General features: G+C 36.9%; 1 protein-coding gene and 1 pseudogene across 4 annotated transcripts in view; one reads left to right on the forward strand and one right to left on the reverse strand.

The window, feature by feature from the left end:
• LOC122085852 (DNA mismatch repair protein MSH4) overlaps window positions 1-18,994 on the forward strand; it is a 31,977-nt gene extending 12,983 nt beyond the window's left edge. Inside the window, exons 12-24 of one of the 4 annotated variants that reach the window (XM_042654448.1) lie at window positions 3,447-3,586; window positions 3,672-3,811; window positions 3,903-3,953; window positions 9,083-9,146; window positions 12,572-12,715; window positions 12,802-12,869; window positions 12,992-13,050; window positions 13,182-13,338; window positions 16,226-16,278; window positions 16,370-16,468; window positions 17,234-17,348; window positions 17,434-17,556; window positions 18,667-18,994. In XM_042654448.1, coding sequence (XP_042510382.1) covers window positions 3,447-3,586; window positions 3,672-3,811; window positions 3,903-3,953; window positions 9,083-9,146; window positions 12,572-12,715; window positions 12,802-12,869; window positions 12,992-13,050; window positions 13,182-13,338; window positions 16,226-16,278; window positions 16,370-16,468; window positions 17,234-17,348; window positions 17,434-17,556; window positions 18,667-18,831 — 1,378 coding nt within the window. In that variant the 3' untranslated portion in view covers window positions 18,832-18,994. Of the gene's footprint in view, window positions 1-3,446; window positions 3,587-3,671; window positions 3,812-3,902; window positions 3,954-9,082; window positions 9,147-12,571; window positions 12,716-12,801; window positions 12,870-12,991; window positions 13,051-13,181; window positions 13,339-16,225; window positions 16,279-16,369; window positions 16,469-17,233; window positions 17,349-17,433; window positions 17,557-18,666 lie in introns of those variants that run through there. The other 3 variants (XM_042654449.1, XR_006142254.1, XR_006142255.1) reach the window with 3 other exon arrangements.
• A 1,502-nt stretch (window positions 18,995-20,496) lies between these two features.
• Window positions 20,497-23,061, reverse strand: LOC122086848 (annotated as a pseudogene).
• Between the last annotated feature and the right edge of the window lie 226 nt (window positions 23,062-23,287).

Here is a 23,287-nt window from a genome sequence, read left to right on the forward strand (position 1 = left end):
CTGTAATACCCATCGGTTACATGCCTTTATATAATAAACTGAAATTAAAACTTGCCTAATAAAAATCTAAGACTGAAATAACAACTTCTAATTTGCTTCCTAAGTTCTTACTAATGAAATTAGAAATAGAATAAAACTCAAATTGGTAACTCCCTAATTGACTAACAACTACCCAAAATAAAAGATTACAAATCATCCCTAAATAAAATAACTCAATATTTCCTAAATAAAGAAAATCCTAAAATATTCTATTGATCCCAAAAATCAAATCATATCTAGCTCATCTCGGTTGAAATTGCCCTATAGGTCAACCCGGCTCAGCCTCAATTCTGCATCAACTCCCCCGATATTGAGAAAAACTAGTCCACGAGTTTTAAATAATGATAATAATAAAAATTCATGAATGGGGGTGAATTGTTTGTTGTCTGCATCACGAACAAAATCTATGATGTGAAGCTTTGGAGGTGTATTCAAGCTCGAAATATCATGGGGAAGAATGAACTCATAGTGGTGAACAACTGGCAATGCATTGATATCCTTCATTACTTAATCCACAATTTTCTCACTTTCTGTTATCATCACCTGTTCCACAATAGGACGGTCTTCCACTTATGTTGATGCATCTAGTTCGTCTTATGGTTGTACTGTGGGTGTCACTTTCTTTGACTCAACCAATCCATGAAGATTAAAATTTTTTATGCATGTGGTAAGCCTGGAGGGTGCATATATTATTGTCACGATCAAGAATGCCATCTCGTTGTTCCGACCAACATCGACCCAATTTAATGATGCGTCGAGGAGAGTCAAACACTTCACAAAAAGCACCATCATTATAATGAGAAACAAAAAATTCAACGAATACATCAACCTTTGACTAAAAAATGATTTGATTGGTCTTTGACAACATATCCACTACAGATTTAGAGATGAAAATTGTCATTTAGTCACTCATCAATCAACAAAGTAGCAGGCTTTCCATTGGGCAACCACACTCTAAATTTGAACACAAAGGAATCCATGATAATAATAGAAGGCTCAAATAAGAGGAGTGGTGAATTGGTAAATAAACTAAAGTTTATGATGGGATGGCAAAATTGTGATTTGGAAAGTTGAATTACAAACTCCCAAGAGTATGTCACGTATCGAGATCGAGGACCACGGATTGATACACCCATCTAAAAGTGGGGAATCGAAGATGAAACCATTATATTTGTTTGGTCTACAAGATGAACAACACAGTTGGCATAGGAATGAATGTAGGAAACTAACTAGAGGTCATATTGATTTATGAGAGTAATATATTTTGCAATTGATTTTAGGGTAACTTACAGTGCCACCCCCTGGAGAGTGCCATAATTATAAAACCACCCCCTCCGTTTTACCAAATTAGACTCAGACCCCCTACTGTTAGTCACTATTAAGGAATATATATTTTATGCTGATGTCAGCTATTATATTTTATTTTAAATACCAAAATGCCCTTATTAAATATGAAGTACCTAAAATACACATGTAATAAGTTACTATACCTTTCTTGGACCACCGGCGATCATTCAGAGCACCGGAGGTCATGGCGGCGGCATCAATGATAGCATCGATCAGCAGGACTCACGGCGACAAGCAACGGCTCTCAACCGTAACCCCCTGCGTTTTTTCTTTGCAGGCGAAACCCCTCTGACCTCTATGCGAAGAATCCCTTCAAGATCTTTGTGGGTTATGATCCGTGTGAAGATGTTGCTTACAAGGTCTGTCGTTACTCGATCTTGAAGAGTTCTTCGGTTCCAGTGGAAGTTATACCTATCAAACAATAGGATCTAAGGAGTAAGGGTCTTTATTGGCTAGAGAGAGGGCATACAAAGAGCACCGAGTTCTGGTTCAGTCGGTTTTTGACTCCATTTCTTGCCCATTCGATGGTTGGGCAATGTTTGTTGATTGTGATTTCCTTTACACAACAAATTGTAAGGAATTGATAGAGTTGATTGATGATTCTTACGTAATCATGTGTGTTCAGCATGATTATACTCCAAAGGATAACACAAAGATTCATCTTCCCTCTTTTTTGTTTAATCAATTTGGATTGAGAATTGAGATTTATGTAATCATTTTAAAGAGAGAGATTCCACGTTAAAGTAAGTGAGGACAAAACATCTGGGTTGGTGAAGGGTTATTATTATCTCCTCAACTGGTTCTTCTTCAGTTCCATTTGCTTCCATAGTTCTTTTCTGTTGCTTTTAAATATCTCCTCTGAAACATTACTGCTTCATCAACCATCTATATTCCTCTCCCTTTAAAAAATCAAAGATTGAATCTCTTAATTCTCAGAAACCCTAAAGTGATCTGAAACTCTTGAAGACATGGCTGATAGGTATACCCTTCGAGACCCACTTCATATCCTCCCCAAACACTGAAGCCCAATGGCAATCCTTCATTTTGGCGCAACAAAGCTCAGCTCTACAACCGCCCAATTTATGCCGCCTTATGGATCTTGTATCGCCCCCACCGTACCACCTTCACTGTGATGTCCCTCCAAATCTCGCAGTTCAATGTCACCACTTCCTTCGATGGTTCCTCCACCAAGCTCAACTCCAAACTCGATCTCACGGTCGTCGCTCGAAACCCAAACAAGAAGTTCGTCTGCAGCCTGCTGGGTTTCCCTCGACCTCCTTGAATCGGCGAGCGGACATGGAATCCGCCTGACCGGGCTGTTATTGAAAGCTGAGAAGCAGCGAGGAAGGAACGACAACAATGGATCCTGACAAGATTAGGGTATTTTAAAGTGAAAGTTTGGACATGTGTTTAGTTAAAAGGGTATAACAGTCATTTCAATTTCTCACTTAACAGTGACTAACGGTAGGGGGTCTGAGTCTAATTGGTGAAATAGAGGGGGTGTTCTTATAATAATGGCATTCTCTAGGGGTTGGCGCTGTAAATTACCCTTGATTTTATATATCCTCCATTGAATTACCCATCACTTTTCTTTATTTGTAATCACTCCAAAAAATTTTTTTTTGGGGGGGGGGGTTGTTTACTGTATATGTATATAGTCAGTATTTGTAATTTTCTTCCTCATCATATGTTCAATCTTTGCATACATGACCTAGTGAGAATATCCTGCATGGACCAACTTCAAGTAGTTGGAAGTTGGAACAAGGCTTACTTGATGGCAATAGATTGGGGATCTTTCATTTTTTAGGTTGTTCTTGGTTACGCATTTATGTGGTACTTCACATTGGACTAATTTCTACAAGTTTGTGGTTGGTTACGATTTGGGTTGTTTAACAAATGGTATACCTTTTAGTCTTTGTTATTCTTCAAGCGCTTGTGTTCGGGCATGTTATAAAACACCATTCTTGCTTGAAGGCAAATTTAGTTACAACTTGGATATTTTTTGAGAGTTCTGAACTATTTGGCCTCTTTCCCGTAAAGATGTTGCACTTTTCTTTCAGAATCAGTGAAGTGTTTGATGAAGATGTACTTCATGCACGAGTTCCTTTTGTTGCTCGTACACAGCAATGTTTTGCTGTAAAGGCTGGAATAGATGGACTTCTGGATGTTGCTCGGAGATTGTTCTGTGATACTAGTGAAGGTGTTACTGATTTACTAGTAAACCTTCCTCATTTTGTTTAGATTAAATTATTGTGCTAGAATCCTAATAAACATTGTGTTGACAGCCATACATAACCTTGCAAACAAATACCGTGAAGAGTTCAATCTACCAAATTTGAAAATTCCTTTCAAGAGTAGGCAGGGGTTTTACTTGAGCATTCCACAGAAGGATATAAATGGAAGACTTCCCAGAAAATTCATTCAGGTTGTGTTTATGATCTCTATTATATTTCTTTAACATGTGCGGCTCATAGTGATCCTTGCTAACTTCCTCTATGTTTGCAAGATGAAATCAGGTCCTCAAGCATGGGAACAACATACATTTCTCAACTCTTGAACTTGCTTCTGTGAGTATCATGATCATTTAGATGTTTCCTTTTGTAGCCAGTATGGAGTTTAAGGTTCTCTAAGATAGTATGGTTATTCTATCAGCTAATTGAGATCATACTTATGGTTCTTGTGTATTTGTTGTTTGACTATGTGATGAACACTGGGGGGGGGGTGTTGGAGAGCCAATCGGATGATAGCATTGTTTTGTATACTCATCAGTTAATGTTTTTTGTTCCTTGAAAATTGTCCAAATGCTGATACACTGTCTGAACATAATTAAATGGAAGAAGTTATTGAAACCAATTTATGAACTCTTCTCCAAATACTACCAGTTACAGAGTTTGTACAATAAATCACTCTGTTCTAAAGCTGAATATTATCTGAAATCAGGCTAAATGGCTCCTTGTTAGGCATCTAAAACTCCTCAAAAATAATTAATTTTCACAATTTAAAAGAAATCAAGAATAACTCATGTCAAAGGGCTAATCTGCAGAGCGGAGAAACATTTGTCCGTAGTGAGTGTTACCGAGTGCATTCACGCACGCATCCTAATTATTCACTTTCAAGTTTCAACATGTGATATAATACACAAGGAAGCCCTACAAGTAGCTGCTGTATAGATTAGTTGTAGACATTTACTGTTAGCTGGAGATATTTCAGGCTTACAGAATTTGGACAATCATATCTTATGCACATATTAATGTGCAACATCTTTAAATGTCGTTATTAGACCGCCTATCTCACTGTATGTGATCAGTCCTACTTTTACAAACACAACATATGCATATAAAGCACAGGATAATGAGCATAGTGGCACCTATTATCAAAGAGACTGATGGCCTTTTTGGTGGTCCTATGAGTTCAATAAATCCTCCTGCTTTTTTTTTTCATTCCCCAAATCGCCCTTAAATTAAAATATTGCCTTTTTTTAATCTCTCTTTCTAAAGGGCCATTACCCAGCTGGTCCTGCCTTTGCAGGGTCCTTGGCGGGGCGACTTTGGAGTCAGTCCTACATCTTAACCTTGGCACGTTTTTTACCTCTCTTTCTCTTCTCTTCTCCATATATCTCTCTTCATATACCCTAATTATAAAATAGAAAGGTTGACATGGTCAAGAAAAAGTTTTTGTTGAAAAATAGAAATCAAGATTGGGTTGGTGTTCTGGTATGTACAAGGGATAATTACGCTTACCTATCTTGGTGAGGAGTGTAATAGAGAAAGAGAGGAAAAGGGTGATAGATAAGATTCATTTAGGAAGAGAATGGGTTGTTTTGGAGATAATGTATGTAAGAAATTAGCTTTACTGAGGAAGCTGGCCTCTTACGATCGATAGTATAGTTTTAGGGAATTCAATTGTGCTCTTTCTTTTATTTTCTCTCCTATTAAATAGGCTTACATTTCAAGTAGTTATCATACTCCTCTAACTCCTACAATTACTCATACAACTTCTCCCCCCCATGTACAACATACCTCCCAATATAAAGTTACAAACAACAACTACTAAGCCTTATCCCAACTAAATGGGGCCGACTATATGGATCTGTTCAAATGCAAAAAGAATAGAAAAAGTGAAAGGAGAGGAACACAACTCAGAAAATTCCCACCTATATGGGGTCGGCTACATGAATCCTTGCCCTCTAATCAGCTCTATTTGAGGTCATACATGGGACAAGACCTAAATTGTGCATATCTTTCCTCACTACTTCTCCTATGGTCTTTTTAGGCCTGTCTCTAGCTTTTTTAGTTCCTTCAATCTGATCCAGACCACTCCTCCTTACTGGAGCATCATAAGGCCTCTGTTGAACATGGTCATGCCACCTCAAAAAACTTTCTCGGAGCTTATAATGGACGAAACTCCTAAATCAACTCTATAAGGTCATTCTTTAATTTGTTCTTCCTAGTTTTTCCACACATCCATCACAACATCCTCATCTCTGCTACACATAGCTCATATAGGTGACACTTCTTTGCCCAACATTCAGCCCCATACATCATAACCGGTCGCATAGTTGTCACGGCGTCAAATAGATCCAAGGCGGTGGAGGGGTGGCTAATCGATTTGGCGATGAATCGCCCATTATGGCGTTGCCATGGCGGTCAAATTGCCCATGTGTCATTTTTTATTTTTTCTATTTTCTAAAGTTATTTAGTATGTTACTTTTTTATTTCCCCTACTTTCTAAAGTTATTTAGCATGCTACAAGCCTACAATATATACCGTATAACATATAAAACCAACATTAAGCAACATCAAATCATCAAAAATCAACATAGCCCTATCAAAATCACCCTGCATTTTACAAAAAATCGATTGCCTAGTGAATTGGGTGTGACCTGGCGTCCATGGTGGTGCCATGGCGACGCCTATCAGCCAATGGCGACCACCATTTGTGAGTTACGTAAATCGTAGCACTGCCATGAACTTCTTTTTCCACCAGGATGCCAAATCGCCGCCTTGGCAACACCTAGGCGACGCCATGACAACTATGACCGGTCGTACGACGATCCTATAGAATTTTTGTTTAAGCTTTAAAGCAATAGTCAATCACACAAGTGCACAACACTGCGGAGTCCGGACACATCTCTCCACTTCATCCATCCCACTTTAATTCTCTATGAAGCATCATCCTCTATGTCACATTCTTTATTTATGATTGATCCCAATATTCACCCCTAGCATGTGATAGACCGGGAGAGCAAATTCTCTTTGTTGATGATGGAAAACCCTTTTCGAAAATGTACTTCGACGAGGTTTCTTCCATAGAACCAGCTCTTCGCCCCAGGATTCTCAGAGTGAAAGTCGGGACGGGATTGGGCTTGTCTTTATCACGAGCAGATAGCTCTTTTTTTCCCTGATTCCCTGAATCTTCATTATGGAGCGACTGATTGCTTTGCTCAAATTTATGGACTCCTGATTCAGGAATGAGAAAAAAGGAGAGCAAACAAGCGGAGAACAAAGAACGGTGCCAGCGAAGGAATCCCAGCCGTTACCTAAATACAAATTTAAGACAATTGCCGGGAGGAAGGATCTTCCTATCCCTAACAATTTAAAGAACAGAAGGGGTAACTTCAAGTTTGATAAGGGAAACCATTGAAAATGAATCTGCTAATGAAGGTTACAGATTTGGTCAAGAGGAAGAAACTTATAATATCGTAGCTGCTCATGGTTATTTTGGCCGATTGATCTTCCAATATACTAGTTTCAACAATTCTTGTTCTTCTACAATAATCACTTTGCGGTATCTTCCTCTCCGCAATTTTCACCATTTCATTATCCATCATATTGTGGCTAAGGTTACACATTATATACTCCATCTTTGTTCTATCTATCTTAAAACCTCTTGATTCCATGGTTGATCTCCAAAACTCTAATTTTTTATTTATCCCTACTGCTTTCTCATCCGCCAAAACATTATCATTAGCAAAGAGCATACACCACCGAATCTCGCTTTGAATATTTCTGGTCAAATCATCAATGATAAGTGTAAACAAATAAGGGCTACACCATAACATAACTCCCAATATAAATCCCTAATATTGTAACTACATCGTAACTACACCTAATGCAAATAATAACTACTAACTTTCCACCCGTGCCTTCCCTGAACATGTGACCCACTATGCAAGCTATGCGTAACATGTTCAGTGTATCATATGGTATCGATTATTGAAAGCAATGCATTTTTCTCAAAGTGAGTTGTTCCAGGGAATCACCTAGGATGCTTATTTGGTGGTCTTATGAGTTCTATCGATCCTTCTGCTCCTCTTTTTTCATTCCCCCAAATTATCCTTAAATAAGAATAGGAAGAAAGAACGCTGCCAGGCTGCGTAACATACACTAGCACCTCCCTATGTCTATTTCTCTCTACCCTCCTATGAAATGATATATCTGCCCCCTTTTGTGGGAGAAGGGAGATAGACATAGGGAGGGACTAGCATACACTATGCAACTGGACAAGGAACTCAATCCCATAAGAATATTACCTTTTAATCTCTCTCTCTCTCTCTCTCTCTCTCTCTCTAACCTAATTTAGAAAAAAATAAAAATTGAAATGGTCAATTTGTAAGCCATCTATGACTTTTTGTTCTTTGTACTTCTCTTATCTTGAAATTACCACTCCTCCCTCTTTATAGTCATCTTGTGTTTCTATGGTTTTCTTAGTCCAAAACTTCCACTTTATATGACCATGTCGTGTCAACTTTTTTATTTTTTATTTTATCCCAAACTTGCCCCTCCTCTAGTCCTCTTTATATGCCATCTCTTGTTTTGATTCAGAAAATACCACTTTTCTTTATATATCTATAACTATTTTTCATCCTAGAGGAAAGGTGTTTTGGGCAGGTTTGTGACATAAATTTATACGGCCATCGGTTTTTTTTTGCTTCCTTATTCCAAAAACACCCCTTTATATGGACATCTTCTGTTTTTATTTTTCTTATTCCAAAATTGCCTCCTTTTTTTCCTATCCCTTTTTGTCTTTTAGTTCCTATGGCCATTAAATTTCTAATTTGCGTCTTTATTTCCATAGCATTCTATCTCCTGGCTATTTATTTATTTTTTCAATGTTTTGACTTCCTTTTTCCTAAATTGCCATCCAGTATAGCTTTAATAAAATATTTGCTCCAGTTATGTAGTTGGTTCTTTCTTGGTAATATTTTTCCAAAACTACATACTTTCACAGTCCATAAACAAATAGGATGCAACTATTGGTTTATTCCAAAAGTACCTCTTCAGTTAAATCCTCTCTCTCTCTCTCACAGAAAAAATTTCTTCACCCCAGCAAGCATAGTCTATTGTATACATTGAATTTGCAATGCACATGGACTAAACTATTTGATGAAAAAGCTATTAAATCTTTATAATAATGGCTTTGCCAAGGTCACAATTCAGACATTTGCTGCATGACATTGTGTTCAGCTGTAGGTCAACTTCATATTAATATTCTTTCTTTTATTATAGCATTTCTGTATTATGATTGGTTGGGGAGAAATCTTTAGAAGCATGTAACTTCTATCTTTTGGTTCTTGTAAATTTGGATTCCCATGCTTCTTGTGTGGTTGAATGTGTAAATCTTATTAGTCCTTTCAATCTGTTCTTCATGAAGTTGATTTTTTTGGCTCTCCTGATCAATTTCTTGAAATTTGCAGTTGAACGTTAGGAACAATTCTGCGGCCGCAGAGTGCTATGTGCGAACAGAACTTTGTTTGGAAGGTTGTTCTAAACTCAAGTATAATACTCTTCAAGTTCTAATACTTTAAATATTCACTGTTCTTCTTTATGTGGTTCTCTATGTGTTATGTTGATTTAGTGGTGTTTTTCCAGAATGTTGATGTCGCCAAGGTTCTAAATCTCGGGTTTCGACCAGGTTGAGTTTGAAACCTGAGAAATTTCAGGGAAGCCAGGTACTTTTTCTGGTTTCCCCCAGATTTTTTTTTCTTTTGGTACAGCCTATTTTGAACCTTTTAAAGCTAATCCATGAACTATTCTCACAAAAAGAACACCTAAAATGGTACTTGTGGTGTTAACCCAAGTTTGCTAGTATATGCTGAATGATGTCGTACACTAGCAGCCTTATTAATTTGTTATACACACTAAGTCTACATATATATATATATATATATATATGTAAGCTATTACAATCAAAACATATAACTTAGATAGTGAATTAGTCATACAACACTCACCACTCGATACTAGGAGGAGTTTTGAGGCGGCTCCAATCCTTGAGGTGCGTACCACTTGTAGCTGCTCCTCTGAATGCAACACATATGAATCCTATGACATGTTTTGGGCCCAAATGTTCTGAAAGTCCATCATTGCCCACCTATGAGCCCCATCATCATGTTGCAGGTATCCCAACCTAAGAAGATGTCAAGGTGGCGTACATGTTTGCTTTGAAAAAATTCTACTATATTTATTGTTGTGTTGAAAAAAAAAAAAAAAGAAGTTCGGGGAAAAAGTAGGTTGAAGTTCTCTCTAGGTTGATCTTGATTGGTGATGCAAGATAATAGAAGAAGATGGCAAAAATTGATGTTTTTTGTGGCCAAATTACCCCTTTGTTGAAACACACAAAACTTGAGAGGCTGTTGAAATATGGGAAACAATGTCTGTGTTCCATTAAAACATGGCAATTATATAAGCATGGGTTGTACTAGTTTGGTTGAACCTTGCATAACTTGGGAAATTTCATCGAAACTGGTCGAAACCAGTAACATTTTGGTTTTGACCCTTGGTTTAGTCTTGGGCCATACCGGAATTGGGAAATTTTGGAGTTTCAAGAGAATTTTTGGGGGGATTTAGAACCATGGATGTCGCTGATGAGAGGACAATAGGTAACTTATGTTGAGCTTATACTTTGATTCAATTCCCTTGAATTGTTGTACGTTAATAAAGGGTGTTTAATATAGCAGTCTTTCATGATTTCTTGTTACTTGATGACATTTAAACATTTCGGGTTGCGCTTTGATGCTAGAGAAAGCTTAGTTACCGTCTGGCAGGTAACTCGATGTGGAAGCATTAAACAGGATGATGTTATGCAGTGGTCTCCATTTGAGAAAGCGTACAATAATTGCTATGGAGAGCACACAAAATAATGTGCTCTAATAATGAATTTTTCAGTAAAGTGATAATAATTTTAATTTTTGAAAGGAATCAACTTTCTTCCACATCCCATAATCAGTAACCTCTAAACCCAGTAGATAATTATTTTATGATATTCAAGTGTAACTTAGCATTTAAGAAGTTGCTGCTTCTGGAGAGCACATTATCTATGCCTTCAAGAAAAGGAGACCACTTCTTATTTGTTTTCGGGTTACGAGGTTCCTGATGCTCTGTGGTCTTCTTTTTTTTTTTGGGTGGGATTTTTGTTTGTTGATGGGTTCCTCCTTGGATGGAACACATTTTTCTCATTGCAGTTATCAGTGCTGTCACATGGTTGAATTTGTCTAGGAAATTTATTCCTTAGGCTCTTAAGCTGGAGATTTTTTACCCCAAAAAAAAAAAAAGCTGGGATATTTTGGAATGGCAGAAGCAGAAGGTATTTGATGATAGAAAGAGGTTTATTTCTCTGATTTTCTTAGATGTGGGTTAATTTATTGTGGATTGGGCTGTTCTACTGAAGATTGAGGGAATGAGCAAAACGGGGGCAGTGAATCTGCGATTATTGGAGTATTCTTGAGATCTGAGCTTAAATACTTATAAGTAATTTTATTTTTTCTATCTGTTTATTCGTCAAACTCCTATTAATTTTAAAAATGGGATTTTCTTATCGACACCCCTCAAGGTGTCAAATAATTACAAACCTTACCTTTTTTCCTATTTAGTACAACACAACTATTTCCAAAGAGGGTAAATAATGTCATTTCACATATGTACTAAAAAAATGTGCATGACAATGATACCTTTTGATAATGATATGCCATTTTCAAATTATATTTGACAACCCTTTTATACCCCTACCTTAAATACTTTTGGGAGTAAGACAAGAGGCAATTAATAGAAGGTGTCAACTTCTAAACATACCTATAAGGTGTCATTTAGATGCCCCCTTTAAAAATTTTACTTTGTTCCTGATAAGAAAAAAGTAATTATGTTGCTAATTCTATCAAAGAAATTAATATATACTTAAGGGCAAAATAATGCTCCCTGATCCCAGACACGGGTCAAATGACACCCCCCTATGAAATACAATAAACACATTTTTTGTTGATGTCCATGTGCGGCCCCACGCTTGTGCAGGGACCGTGCAACCCGGGAGCTTTCTTTTTCCCTATACTTAAATATTTCTTTACACATGTATATTTTTGTTGTATTTTTTTTTCAGCTACCATGTATAGTTATTGTATAACTGCAAACATACTCCACAAATCCCCAATATCCCATAAGATACTTTTTAATATGTAATCCTACGTTAAATTTCAATGTCAGTTTGTATTCTTGTTTTTAAAATCAATAAAAGAAAGGAGTTCAAACATTATTTGCCTGTCAATTTCCATTCTCCTACCTTGTGCTGTCCTTGCCCACTGTTCTGGTGAGGAAGAGTGTCTTTTGTGCAGGATTAATATGAGGACTTCCTTTTTGGCTAATGAAAGAGAAATCAATTGCAAACCTTGTAGCATTTCTCTATCCTTAGTGGGTGAAATCTATCCAATACCTTGAGTAGATAGGAAATTCCATGCCTACTGTGATTATTGATTATTAGAGTGATGACATGACATAGTTTTGGTATAATGTATTTCAAGAGGATGATTTGTTTGTTTCTTATTGTTTGATTTAAAGGCCTCTTATACATATGTAACAGTAAAATGAGTCAAGCCTTAATTGTTTTCTTAACACTGAATCTTTTAATTTGTTGGCATTATCAAACTTATATCCATGGTCTCCATTACTTCAGTGACTTGTTCTAGAAATTGAGTGGTTGTAATCAAAAGTATATAGGATATAAACACAACCAAGCCTGCTCAGACTGCTTTTAATGATGTCCAATACTTTTCCTTATTATACTCATAGTTTTGGTTGTCACACTATGTGCCTGATGGTTAATGCAACTTGTATATTTTTTTCCTGTTATGATTTTCAATGTTGGAATTGTTTCATGTGTTTCACTTCTTGTTTATGCCCCTTATTTCAATTTTCAGCACTAATTGATAGCATAAGGGGGGATGTTTCTGCGCTCACACTCCTTGCCGAGGTCTTATGTCTTCTAGACATGATTGTAAACTCATTTGCTCATACAATATCCACTAAGCCTGTCGATCGTTACACTAGACCAGAATTGACAGGTAGATATTTGTTATCTCATCTTGCACATTTTCAGAGTCAAAGTGCACTAGAATAGTGCTTGACTAACTTTGATGTTATTGGATAGATAATGGCCCATTGGCAATTGATGCTGGCAGGCATCCTATTCTGGAAAGCATACATAATGACTTCATTGTATGTTCAGTTCTTATTTTGGTTTCTAGGGTCCAGATAGTCACACATAAAACATTTGCTATTTATAGGATAAAAATGCATCAATACCTCTAGAAGTTCATGATTTAATTTTTGTTCTGCAGCCTAACAGTATTTTCCTTTCCGAAGCATCCAACATGGTAATCGTCATGGGTCCAAACATGTAAGGTTTTCTTTCGTGATTCTGCTTTTGCTGACTGCTAATTAGTGAATCTAAATAACTTATTAAGATGGTTCTAGTCTTGAAAATGGGTTCTGCTTGTTGATATCTAGTTGCCCTTTTATTTTGTTCAGGAGTGGAAAGAGTACTTATCTCCAACAAGTGTGTCTTTTAGTCATACTTGGTCAGATTGGTTGCTATGTTCCTGCACGCTTCTCCTCTATAAGAGTGGTTGATCGGATATTCACACGAATGGGAACAGGGGACAACCTTGAATCCAACTCTAGTACAGTATTTTTTCCAAACTTCAAAGTTTACTCATCATAAATCATGTTTTGAGACTTTTATTTTTTTGGAGGACTTATCTATGTTTTTATTTGTGGGATGGGATGGTGGCGGGGGCTTTAGCTTCATTGCTTCTATTGTTGGTTTTCTTTCCTTTATGTTACTTCGCCTTATACCTTCTTAATAAAATTCCTTAAATTGCTGATAAAAGGAAAATCTTTAAAGCATAGTTGTCACGATATCTAGGCAATCGAATGTGTTGGAGGGGGCCTGGACATAGGAAACCAAGGCGACACTAATTGTCAAGGCACCCGTGGCCCCACCTAGGTGACACCTTGAAAACTATGCTTTAAAGTAACATTTTACCATTACTTGCCAATAGACAGAAATCGTTAGAGCATATATTTTGTCTGGATTTTTGCTAGCCAGACACTTGTCAACCAACCGTCCAAAAGGTAGAAACTATCGGTTTTTTCACAGTCCAAGCCATTTGCTTGGATCTTTCCTAGGAGAATCCAAGTGAAAGTAGCAACCAGAGTGATAGTAGCAAGTATAATTAAGTTGAGTGAGTCAGGTGTTAGTATAAATAACATCTGACATTAAAATATATTTAAGGGACAATACCTGGAATTTTCTATACTATTTTTTTATAACATAAAATAACAACAAAAATATTTAATGAATTACTTTCAAGGTTATACATTATTGGATGGGGGTAATGACTTGTGTCTAATATGACACCAACCCTCTCTATTTATAATAACGGCGAGAAGTTTCTAGAAAATTACAAAGACCATTAAACCCCTTAGGGTCTGTTTGGCAACTGACACTTTCCCTAAAACCCATTATTACAACACTCCCCCTCAAGTTGGTGCATAGATATCGGATATGCCCAACTTGCAGATAATAGGATAAAACATCTTACTACTATACGTCAGCAATTGTCCACAATTGGGGACAAACGGCACAGTGATAAGGCCCATATCTAGCTTCTCTTTGATGAAGTGTCTGTCGATCTCCACATACTTGGTTCGATCATGTTGGATAGGGTTGTGAGCAATGCTAATGATAGATTTGCTGTCAGAAGAGAGCTTCATAGGAATAGTGGTAGGGATAGCCAAATCTGTGAGAAGACCATAAAGCCATAGGAGCTCACAAATGCCATAAGGCATAGCACGGAGCTCTGCTTCAGCACTTGAACGGGCAACCACGACTTGCTTCTTGCTCCGTCATGTAACAAGGTTACCACCAGCAAAGGTGCAATAACCAATAGTAAACCTACGGTCATCAGGAGAAACTACCCAATCAGCATCAGTGAAGGCCTCCACACTTAGGTGGTTGTGAGGAGAAAAAAGGATGCCACGTCCTAGGGAATATTTCAAGTAATGGAGAATACGCAGCACAACTTTCCATATGTGTTGAGTATGGATTATATATGTACTGACTAACCAAGCTGACTGCAAATGTTATGTCAAGGCGACTGTGAGAAAGATAGATCAAACGCCCTACTAATCTTTGATACCTCCCCTTATCCACAGAATCACTGTCCTTGCTACTTAGGTGATTGTTAGCTTCAATAAGAGTATTTGCCGGCTTGCACCCCAACATTCCTGTCTTAAAAAGAAGGTTAAGCACACACTTCCGTTGTGACAAGTAGGTCCCACGAGAAGACCTGGCTACTTTAATGCCAAGGAAGTAATGAAGCTGCCCTAGATATTTAATCTCGAATTCCTCGCCTGTCATATCATCACCAGTAACAATAATATCATCTACATAGACTATCAAGCTGGAAATCTTCCCACCAGATATGATGAACAGAGTGTGGTCAGTGTTGCTCTCAGATTAGCCTGTAGCAATCATAGCCTTGTAAAAGTGCCCAAATCAAGCACGAGGGGATTGCTTCAGCCCATATAGTGCTCGCTTCAGCTTGCATACCTTATCTTGGGTCTTGGAGCAAGTGGTCCACATATACTTCCTCCTCAATTTTCCCATGGAGGAAGGCGTTCTTCACATCCAGCTATTGAAGATCCCAACCTAAGTTGGCGGCACAAGACAAGATCACACGAATAGTGTTCAACTTAGCGATAGGAGCAAAGCTTTTAATTCGATGGCATTTCCCTTCATGAGGAATGAGAACTCCTTTCACACAATAATAAATAAAATAAAATAAACCAGCTGTCTTCCAGTTTATACTATTTATCCATCATGGTCTTAGTAGTCCTTTCTTATAAATAGGTATCAGCGTTAGTAGTTGGTGATTGCAATTATTTCCCACCGAAATGAAAAGGATATTTGCTTGTGCATGTTTTATATCTTGTCCTAGGAACAATTTACTGCCAACCTAGTGTGTTTCTTGTCATTTTCTCCACACAATCTTTGGTTCCTAGATGTGGATAGGGTTGCAGATATGGACATAGATATCCCAATACCATTCTTTCATCTTCTTAGTGCCTGAATCCTACTGAGTTTGGTCTGATTGGTTTTTCTATACACTTTATATATTTTTTCATTGGTAATTAAGATGTAGAAATCGTAAGAAACAAAGATTATTTCATGGCACGGCAGGAAACAAGAAACCACATTCAAGAATCCCCCCTTACTCCCTTTCTACGCTCCACTTTTTAATGCTAAACAGTAACATTTACCTTAATTATAGAAAGAATAGTAGACAAGTAAAGAAGATCACTCGCAGATCCATTAAAAGAAGCTCTAGTATTTTTGCAGTTTCTAATGTCAAAATTGGATCAAAAGATGAAGCTAAGAATTCTGAAGTATCAAGTTAAAATAGCTTGTGATATTAAGTATGATTTTCTCCATTAAAATTTGGAAAACTCTTGTAAGTCGCTTCCTTATGACAAGGCATCAATCAATGATTAAGTTACCTGAATTGCAGTTTATGACCGAGATGAAAGAGACAGCTTTTGTCATGCAGAATGTCTCGCCAAGGTGTGCCTATTGTATTTTTGCACACACACACACGTACAATGATACATACATAAATGCTTTCACGTTTACTAGTAGCAATCAATGGTTGCAGGAGTCTTATTGTTATGGATGAACTTGGGAGGGCTACTTCTTCTACTGATGGATTCGCAATTGCATGGAGCTGTTGTGAGCACTTGTTATCACTGAAAGCGTAACTACTTGAAAGACACATTACTGTATCCTCCATGAAATATTACTAAATATTTGAATTATTACTACTGAGAAGACATAGTCCCCTTCCCTTCCTTTGGTTCAGGGTTCTGAAACTATTATCGGTCTATATTTGCAAGGTCTTGTCATTGTGTTCCAAGTGTTTAAGGTCCAGCAAAGAAGATGCCTATTCCCATACCTACGAATGCCCTTATCGCATAGCCCTTAGGAGTTAGGACATTTGGTTTCCTTTTTGGGTATGCTGCTATGTAAAAAAAGGGCCTGGATACCCGTTGTTAGCCAAAAAAAAAAAAAAAAGGTATGCTGTTATTTAATCTCTTACTGAGCAAATCCCATTACCTTCTCTCAAAGTTATTCTAAGCATTTGACATTTTGCATGTGCCATTCCTTTGGCACTATAATTGTAGAAAAATGTTGTCAATATTTATTTCAGAAAATGAGAAATATTCTCATTCATTATGTTGTCCCCATTTCTTTATTTGTAAAATATACAAGGTTAGTTCTAGTTGCATTTCTGCATACTAATTGCCTGCAGATTTTGGGGCAAGGCACTCATTCATTGTAGCTTTTGCTTGTTTACTGTAATTATATGTGCTTTTTTCCTGTAATTTCTCAACTCTTGTTACTATTGTTTACAGTCTTCTGCTGAACATCTTTGTGAATGCTGCGTTGAGTTGGCTGAACCATAGTTCTTCAATATTCATTAAATTAATTTTCTTGGAATAACTTTTTTTGCTTGATACAGGTATACAATATTTGCAACTCACATGGAAAACCTATCCGAACTAGCAACGATCTACCCAAATGTAAAAATTCTCCATTTTGATGTTGATGTAAAAAACAACCGCCTGGAATTCAAGGTGTTCATGTCAAATTTTCATCCCCAGACATGTACTGTTTATTTGGATGGAATTCATCCCTGAAAATTCAATTCTCTTGATTTAGTTTCAGCTCAAAGATGGGCCAAGACATGTGCCACACTATGGGCTCCTATTGGCTGGAGTTGCAGGACTACCGAGCTCAGTGATTGAAACAGCCAGAAGAATCACATCAAGGATAACTGAAAAGGTAACTGCTATTTTACAGCATAATATCCATGGGTCTGCACTTTACATGATTGATTATCCAGCTCTTAGATTTACTAGAAGGGAAAAAGAAGGGGGAGTTTGGGTGGTATGAAGTGGTCCTTTTTGTCCAATCGTATCTACTTTTTAATTGTTAATACTGTTATGACAGTGATTCAGTATGATAGTGGAAGTTAGAATTTCCCAATTATCTTGATATTTGTGTATAACTAAACAATGATGGGTGGGGTGGGCCACTGGGGTACAATATTAAAAACTAGTGTTTAGAAAAGGTTAGCTCCTGGCTAAGAGGATTGTGATCGGGATATTTAGGCTTTGGGTTCAATGCAGATGTGTAACTTGAATGAGAGAAATTTTAGAAAAGACCAACCTTATGGAGACTAGCAGATCTCCAAATAAAATCCTTGACATCTTAACCACCTCATTGCCATTGCATCCTTCGGGAAAATACATGTTAGATGACAGTCTCATGGTCGTGGCTGGCTTTCTACCTCAACCCCTGTTTAGGAACACACACATTACTTCAATTTCTCAATTCTTATCCTCTGAGCGTAGCTGTTTGTAATATCATAGCATATCGACTCCTCAGGTTATCATGGTTTTGCTCTTCTAGTGTCTTTGCATTGTTATTTCATGGTAAAGATGATCTAATTTCTTAAAAAGTAGATTCTAAGGCGTTCCTTTGTCTAATGTAGAAGGAAAGATTTTGACTCGTCTGAGTATCTTACTAGTTTTTTATTTGTACCATGCATCCAATTTTTAGCATTTGTTTTCTTATGTTGTGAGCATTTTGTTGTTTTCTCCATGTGAATTCATGAAGTATGTCTAGTTAATTACGGGTAGAGGTTTTTCTTAATACCCAGATTCTGTCTCATGGGCAGATCTAATGGGCATAAGGTGTTGTTGCACATTGTAACCCCTGCAGAACTGAAACAAAAATGTGAATGCTAGAAACAGCCAAAATTATAAACAAGCGCTTGTTTTTGGAGTTCTTTGTTTCTGCTTGTATTGGTTCTTGTGATTAGTAGATGAATATCTGATATTTGAAGAATATGAATAGCTTGGTAAGTTGGGCTTTCCCTGCTTCTGGTAGGAAATGAGGAGGATGGAAGTGAACTGCATGCAATATCACCCAATTCAAATGGCTTATCGTGTTGCTCAGAGACTAATATGCTTGAAATACTCCAACAAAGACGAGGATTCAATCCGACAAGCACTACAGAATCTCAAGGAGAATTATGCCGATGGGAAGTTATAATTGTCTTGTCTTCTCGATACAATGGAGCCACAAGGGGAATAGTGTAAAAAGCAAGAGAATAGTTTCAATTTTGTTGAGCCAACGATGGGTTGGATAGTAAGTAGTTGGGAATATATCAGGCTAATAGCCCACAATAAGATTGCGTTTTATTGCGTTTGAGCCATTGTGGAATTACAGCAATATTACGGTTTCGCAAACCGAAATTTGTGGGCACTCATAGTCGATCCCAATTATGCTCATCAGAATTGGGTTAATCATAATCGCGGCAGTCTATTTTCCAATTTGAATGGACCAATTCGGATCTAAAATTTTAAACCATGGTGTGAATTCCTCCCCTTCTCCGTGTTGAGAGAGAGGGAGAGAGAGCATTTCTTTGTTAAAAACTTCACACATATTGACTAGTATTTTTGGGAGAGGGTTCCTTGAAAGGCAGCATGGCTTTACACTAGTGTGGAGGCCAAGATGAACAGTAGTTGAAGCATCAATAGGGGAGGGATTTTTACTTTTCATGAGGGGTGGGGTGGTTATTTTGTCCCCAATTGTGTCTAGGTGTAGGGATTACATTTCATTTTAGGCTTCTTTTTCCCAAGATGAGAATGGACAGTGTTCTTGCACCCACGAATCCATTCATCGCAAAGGATCAAAAGAGCAAGGTGTTAATAAGGCGGTATTTTTGGCACTTTCAGTTTTACAAATCCCAAAGGGTTTTGTAGACCCTAGGATCAGGCGGTGAATTCAGGGAATTTGAAGAAACTGTCCAATAAAAATTAAAGATTAAGAGTTCGAAGTGGAAGAGATATCATGCATCATGGTTCTTCTATTGAAGGGGAAAAAATAAACTTAAATCTCTATAACATTTTTTTGGAGAGGTATATCTAGTTTGCTATATGTAAACTAATCCAAATTCAATCATTTAAACTATCTTGCGTGTCAATGCATTTGTTGATGGTCCAAACATTATGTACAACTTTTAGTTTTTTAGTTACTCATTTTGTTAAGTGTTCAATTCTTTTGAGGCTGAATCATGGCATGTAAACAAAAAATTTTGAGGTCTATTTATCCATAAAATTTATAGAGTGAGTATTATCTATTTTTTGCATCCCACGTGGCATAATTTGAGCTTGTGACTTGTGGCTCCGTTTGGTTGCAATGGAAATTAAAAGGGAAGGGAAGTGAAATTTTCATACTTTAAAAAGAAATATTTATAATTATTACCCTATATGATTGTATAAACTACTTAATATTTTTAGCCATATTTAGTAATGATATATTTTACATATTATAACAAAGAGTTTTGGATGCAAAATAAAGTGAAATTTTATAACCAAATATGGAATGATTTGAATTTAATGCTAAAATCACATGGGTAATAATTACATATTTGTCTTTTTTAAGTATGAAAAATTTACTTCCTTTCCCTTTAATTCCCCTCATAACCAAACATAGCCTTTGGAATTTATAATTCATCTAGCTTTACCAAAATTTCACCCTCTGCTAACAACTACAGCATTGAAGGTAATTTAATTGCCAAAAACAAAAATCCCTTTTTATATGGAAGAGGTAATCTCAGTTTAGTTATACCAAAACTATAGTTGAATATTTACCCAAAAAAAAAAATAAAGAATGAAGTATAGCTGAATTTCCATCAATGGGTGAAGAATGGGATAGCAAAAGAAAGAAAATATAAATAAATGAAAGATACAATGCTTTTCTAATAAGATTTTGGGGAGGGTTCCCACGCCACACAAATTAAATTAAGCAAGCGGAATGGGAATTTTACCATAAGAGTATACACAAAAGGAAACAAAGAAATAATTTCTATAAACAAGCAGGCGGAGAGACTTGTCCTCTAGTGGTTCCATGTGCATTCCGGCAAGAAGACTGTGCCGACCCTCCTTCATATGTCAACTTAATATCTTTCAAACTAATTCCTATACATGGAGAAGTCTTACTACAATCAAACTTCACTGCAACTTGAGTTGCTGATGTCCCCGTGATGTTGCTATATGTCACTTTACTAATCTGTACACCAGAATTCTATTAAAAAAAAAAATTAGAAATTCATAAAATTTAACAGCATATACAATGAGTTTTTAATTAAATTTATATTTAACAATGTATACTCTTTAAGTTAAATTAATTACTTTGAATTAAACTGACCTGGTTTGGGCAATTTTCATTTCGAGGGCAGTAGTTTTGATCAATGACAATAGGGTTCTGAACATTATTCATCACAACTTTCTTAAACACAACTCCTCTGACAAATCCATTACTAGGCCTTGCCCATGATTTGATCCTTAACCCATTTTGAGTCCCTGTGAACACAACATTCTTCACCACCACATTTTGCACCCCTTCTTCCTCTCTATCTTTCGCCAAACTCCCAATGCTGTATTACAAACAAATGCACTTCATCAGCATTAAAGTACTCTATATCAGGATTTTCTTCTTCATCCTTAAGGTGTCAAATAATTTGTAAGTTTACTTCTTACTCTTTTAATATGATACACTTTTTTTTTCAAAGAGGGTAATGATGTCATTTTACATGTTTGTTAGAAAAATGTGCATGACAGTGACACGTTTTGATAATGATATACCATTTTCAAATTATTCTTGAAATCTTTTGTATACTCCTATCTTAAAGAACTTTGTGAATAAGATGAAGGGTAATTAAAATAAATGTTAAATTCTAAATACACTATAGATAGAGGTGTCATTCAGATGAAGAAGGAGAAAAACAAAATGACCATGCAAGATTGATTATTGACGGTGCAAAAGGATTCCGTATATGTTTGGAATAATGCCCACATGGAATTTTAGACCTAATTGAAACATTCATATATTGTTGGCTCTCATCCAATAGCTTAAGCTTTTGAGTAGTTTAACTATTTAACACTGATCTATTTTGTTTATATATAGGTAGCTACTCACCTTATGCCATGCCCAGGTCCACAGGCAACATTTTGAATCAACAAATTATTTGTGCCAGGGCCAATTGAGACGCAATCATCCCCAGTCTTGATTCCAGTGTTGAAACTCTCACGTTGGTTGAGTCTTGTACATGTATCCATCTGTGTTTGGGCTTGTTTTTGAAGCATGGATTCTGACCCTTCGCAATGTTACATTTTGGCATGTATGTACATTAATATGTCCTAGTTCTGCATCAAGGATGTTAACTTCCGAACCACTACATTGCTTGAACTGAATATGGCAAGAGACTGCAAATAATCAAGTATGAACTTCATATAAGAGTTCACACAAGAATTTCATGCATGAAACAAAATTCTAAAGCTATGTTTGGTTGCAAAGAAAAGAAAAGAAAAAAAAAATCAAGAAATAGATAAATACATAAATCAATCATATTCTCGTACCGTTGCACCAGATGGGCAGTTTCCCCTAGAAGCCTTGCATGACCACAAGCTTGAGCCCTGACCATCGAGGTATCCTCCAATGACTGTCAACCCTTCAACTTGATCAATCGTTAGCCAATTTTGTTGAGATCCTATCTTCTTATAATCAGGAGCAATTAGGATCCCATCAATTCTAAGTTCATCCTCGAATTCTTACATGGGCCTATGAAGGAAATTGGACTCAGGAAGTACTTCTTCTTAGGTACATACATCATTGTTGGCTTAGAGGAGCTGCAAGCTTTGGTCCATGCTGCTAGAAATGCTGTGCTTGCATCTGTTTTCCCATCCCCCTTGGCCCAAAATCTGCAACATTGATATCTGCATTTATTGATATGAGGAAATGGATGATGAGAAGGAGAGAAAGCAAAGACTTCTTGGGTGTTTAGACATTGTGTCAAGGCAAGAGTGGTTTCAATGAGAGAGAGAGAGAGAGAGAGAGAGAGAGAGGTGGGAAACTGTGAAGGTTTGGTTCCTTTATATAGGGTATTGAGTCCTTTGGATAATGGATTACTAAAAGTAGAAGAAATTGACTCCAAATTTTGGATGAAGAGAATGAAATCTTCCTGTGCATGAACTTAAAAGGCGTAAAGGTATTAAAGGTACGTAGCCGTTAACTTGTGAAAGGGAAGAGAAAAAGTATGATTTTGATTTTTTGAAGGTTAAGAAAACAGCGTCTTGCATGATACCCAAGAACATTTTGAGGTGCATGAAAGGTTATTTTGGTCATTTCAAGTGAAAAAAATGCGTATGATCCCCACCTACGAGAAGCCACCTGACTCCATCTCACATTGTCCATGGGGTGTGGTCTCACACCATCCATGGGGTACCCTGTGGATGGTGTGAAATGGGGTGGGGTGGTTACCGGTAGAGTAGAGACGAACCTGACTCTATGAGATTACCTACTGAGTAATGAAGTCATGATTCTCATGAATTCATGAAATTTTGAATAAATAAATAAAGGGAGAGGATTTCCTTAAAAGGAGCATGATCCATGTGGGGGTTAATGGGAGTGCATATGAAAACATTAACGGGGATATGATTTCCAC

This window comes from Macadamia integrifolia, chromosome 8 (genome assembly GCF_013358625.1).
Source record: "Macadamia integrifolia cultivar HAES 741 chromosome 8, SCU_Mint_v3, whole genome shotgun sequence".
Taxonomy (NCBI): Eukaryota; Viridiplantae; Streptophyta; class Magnoliopsida; order Proteales; family Proteaceae; genus Macadamia; species Macadamia integrifolia.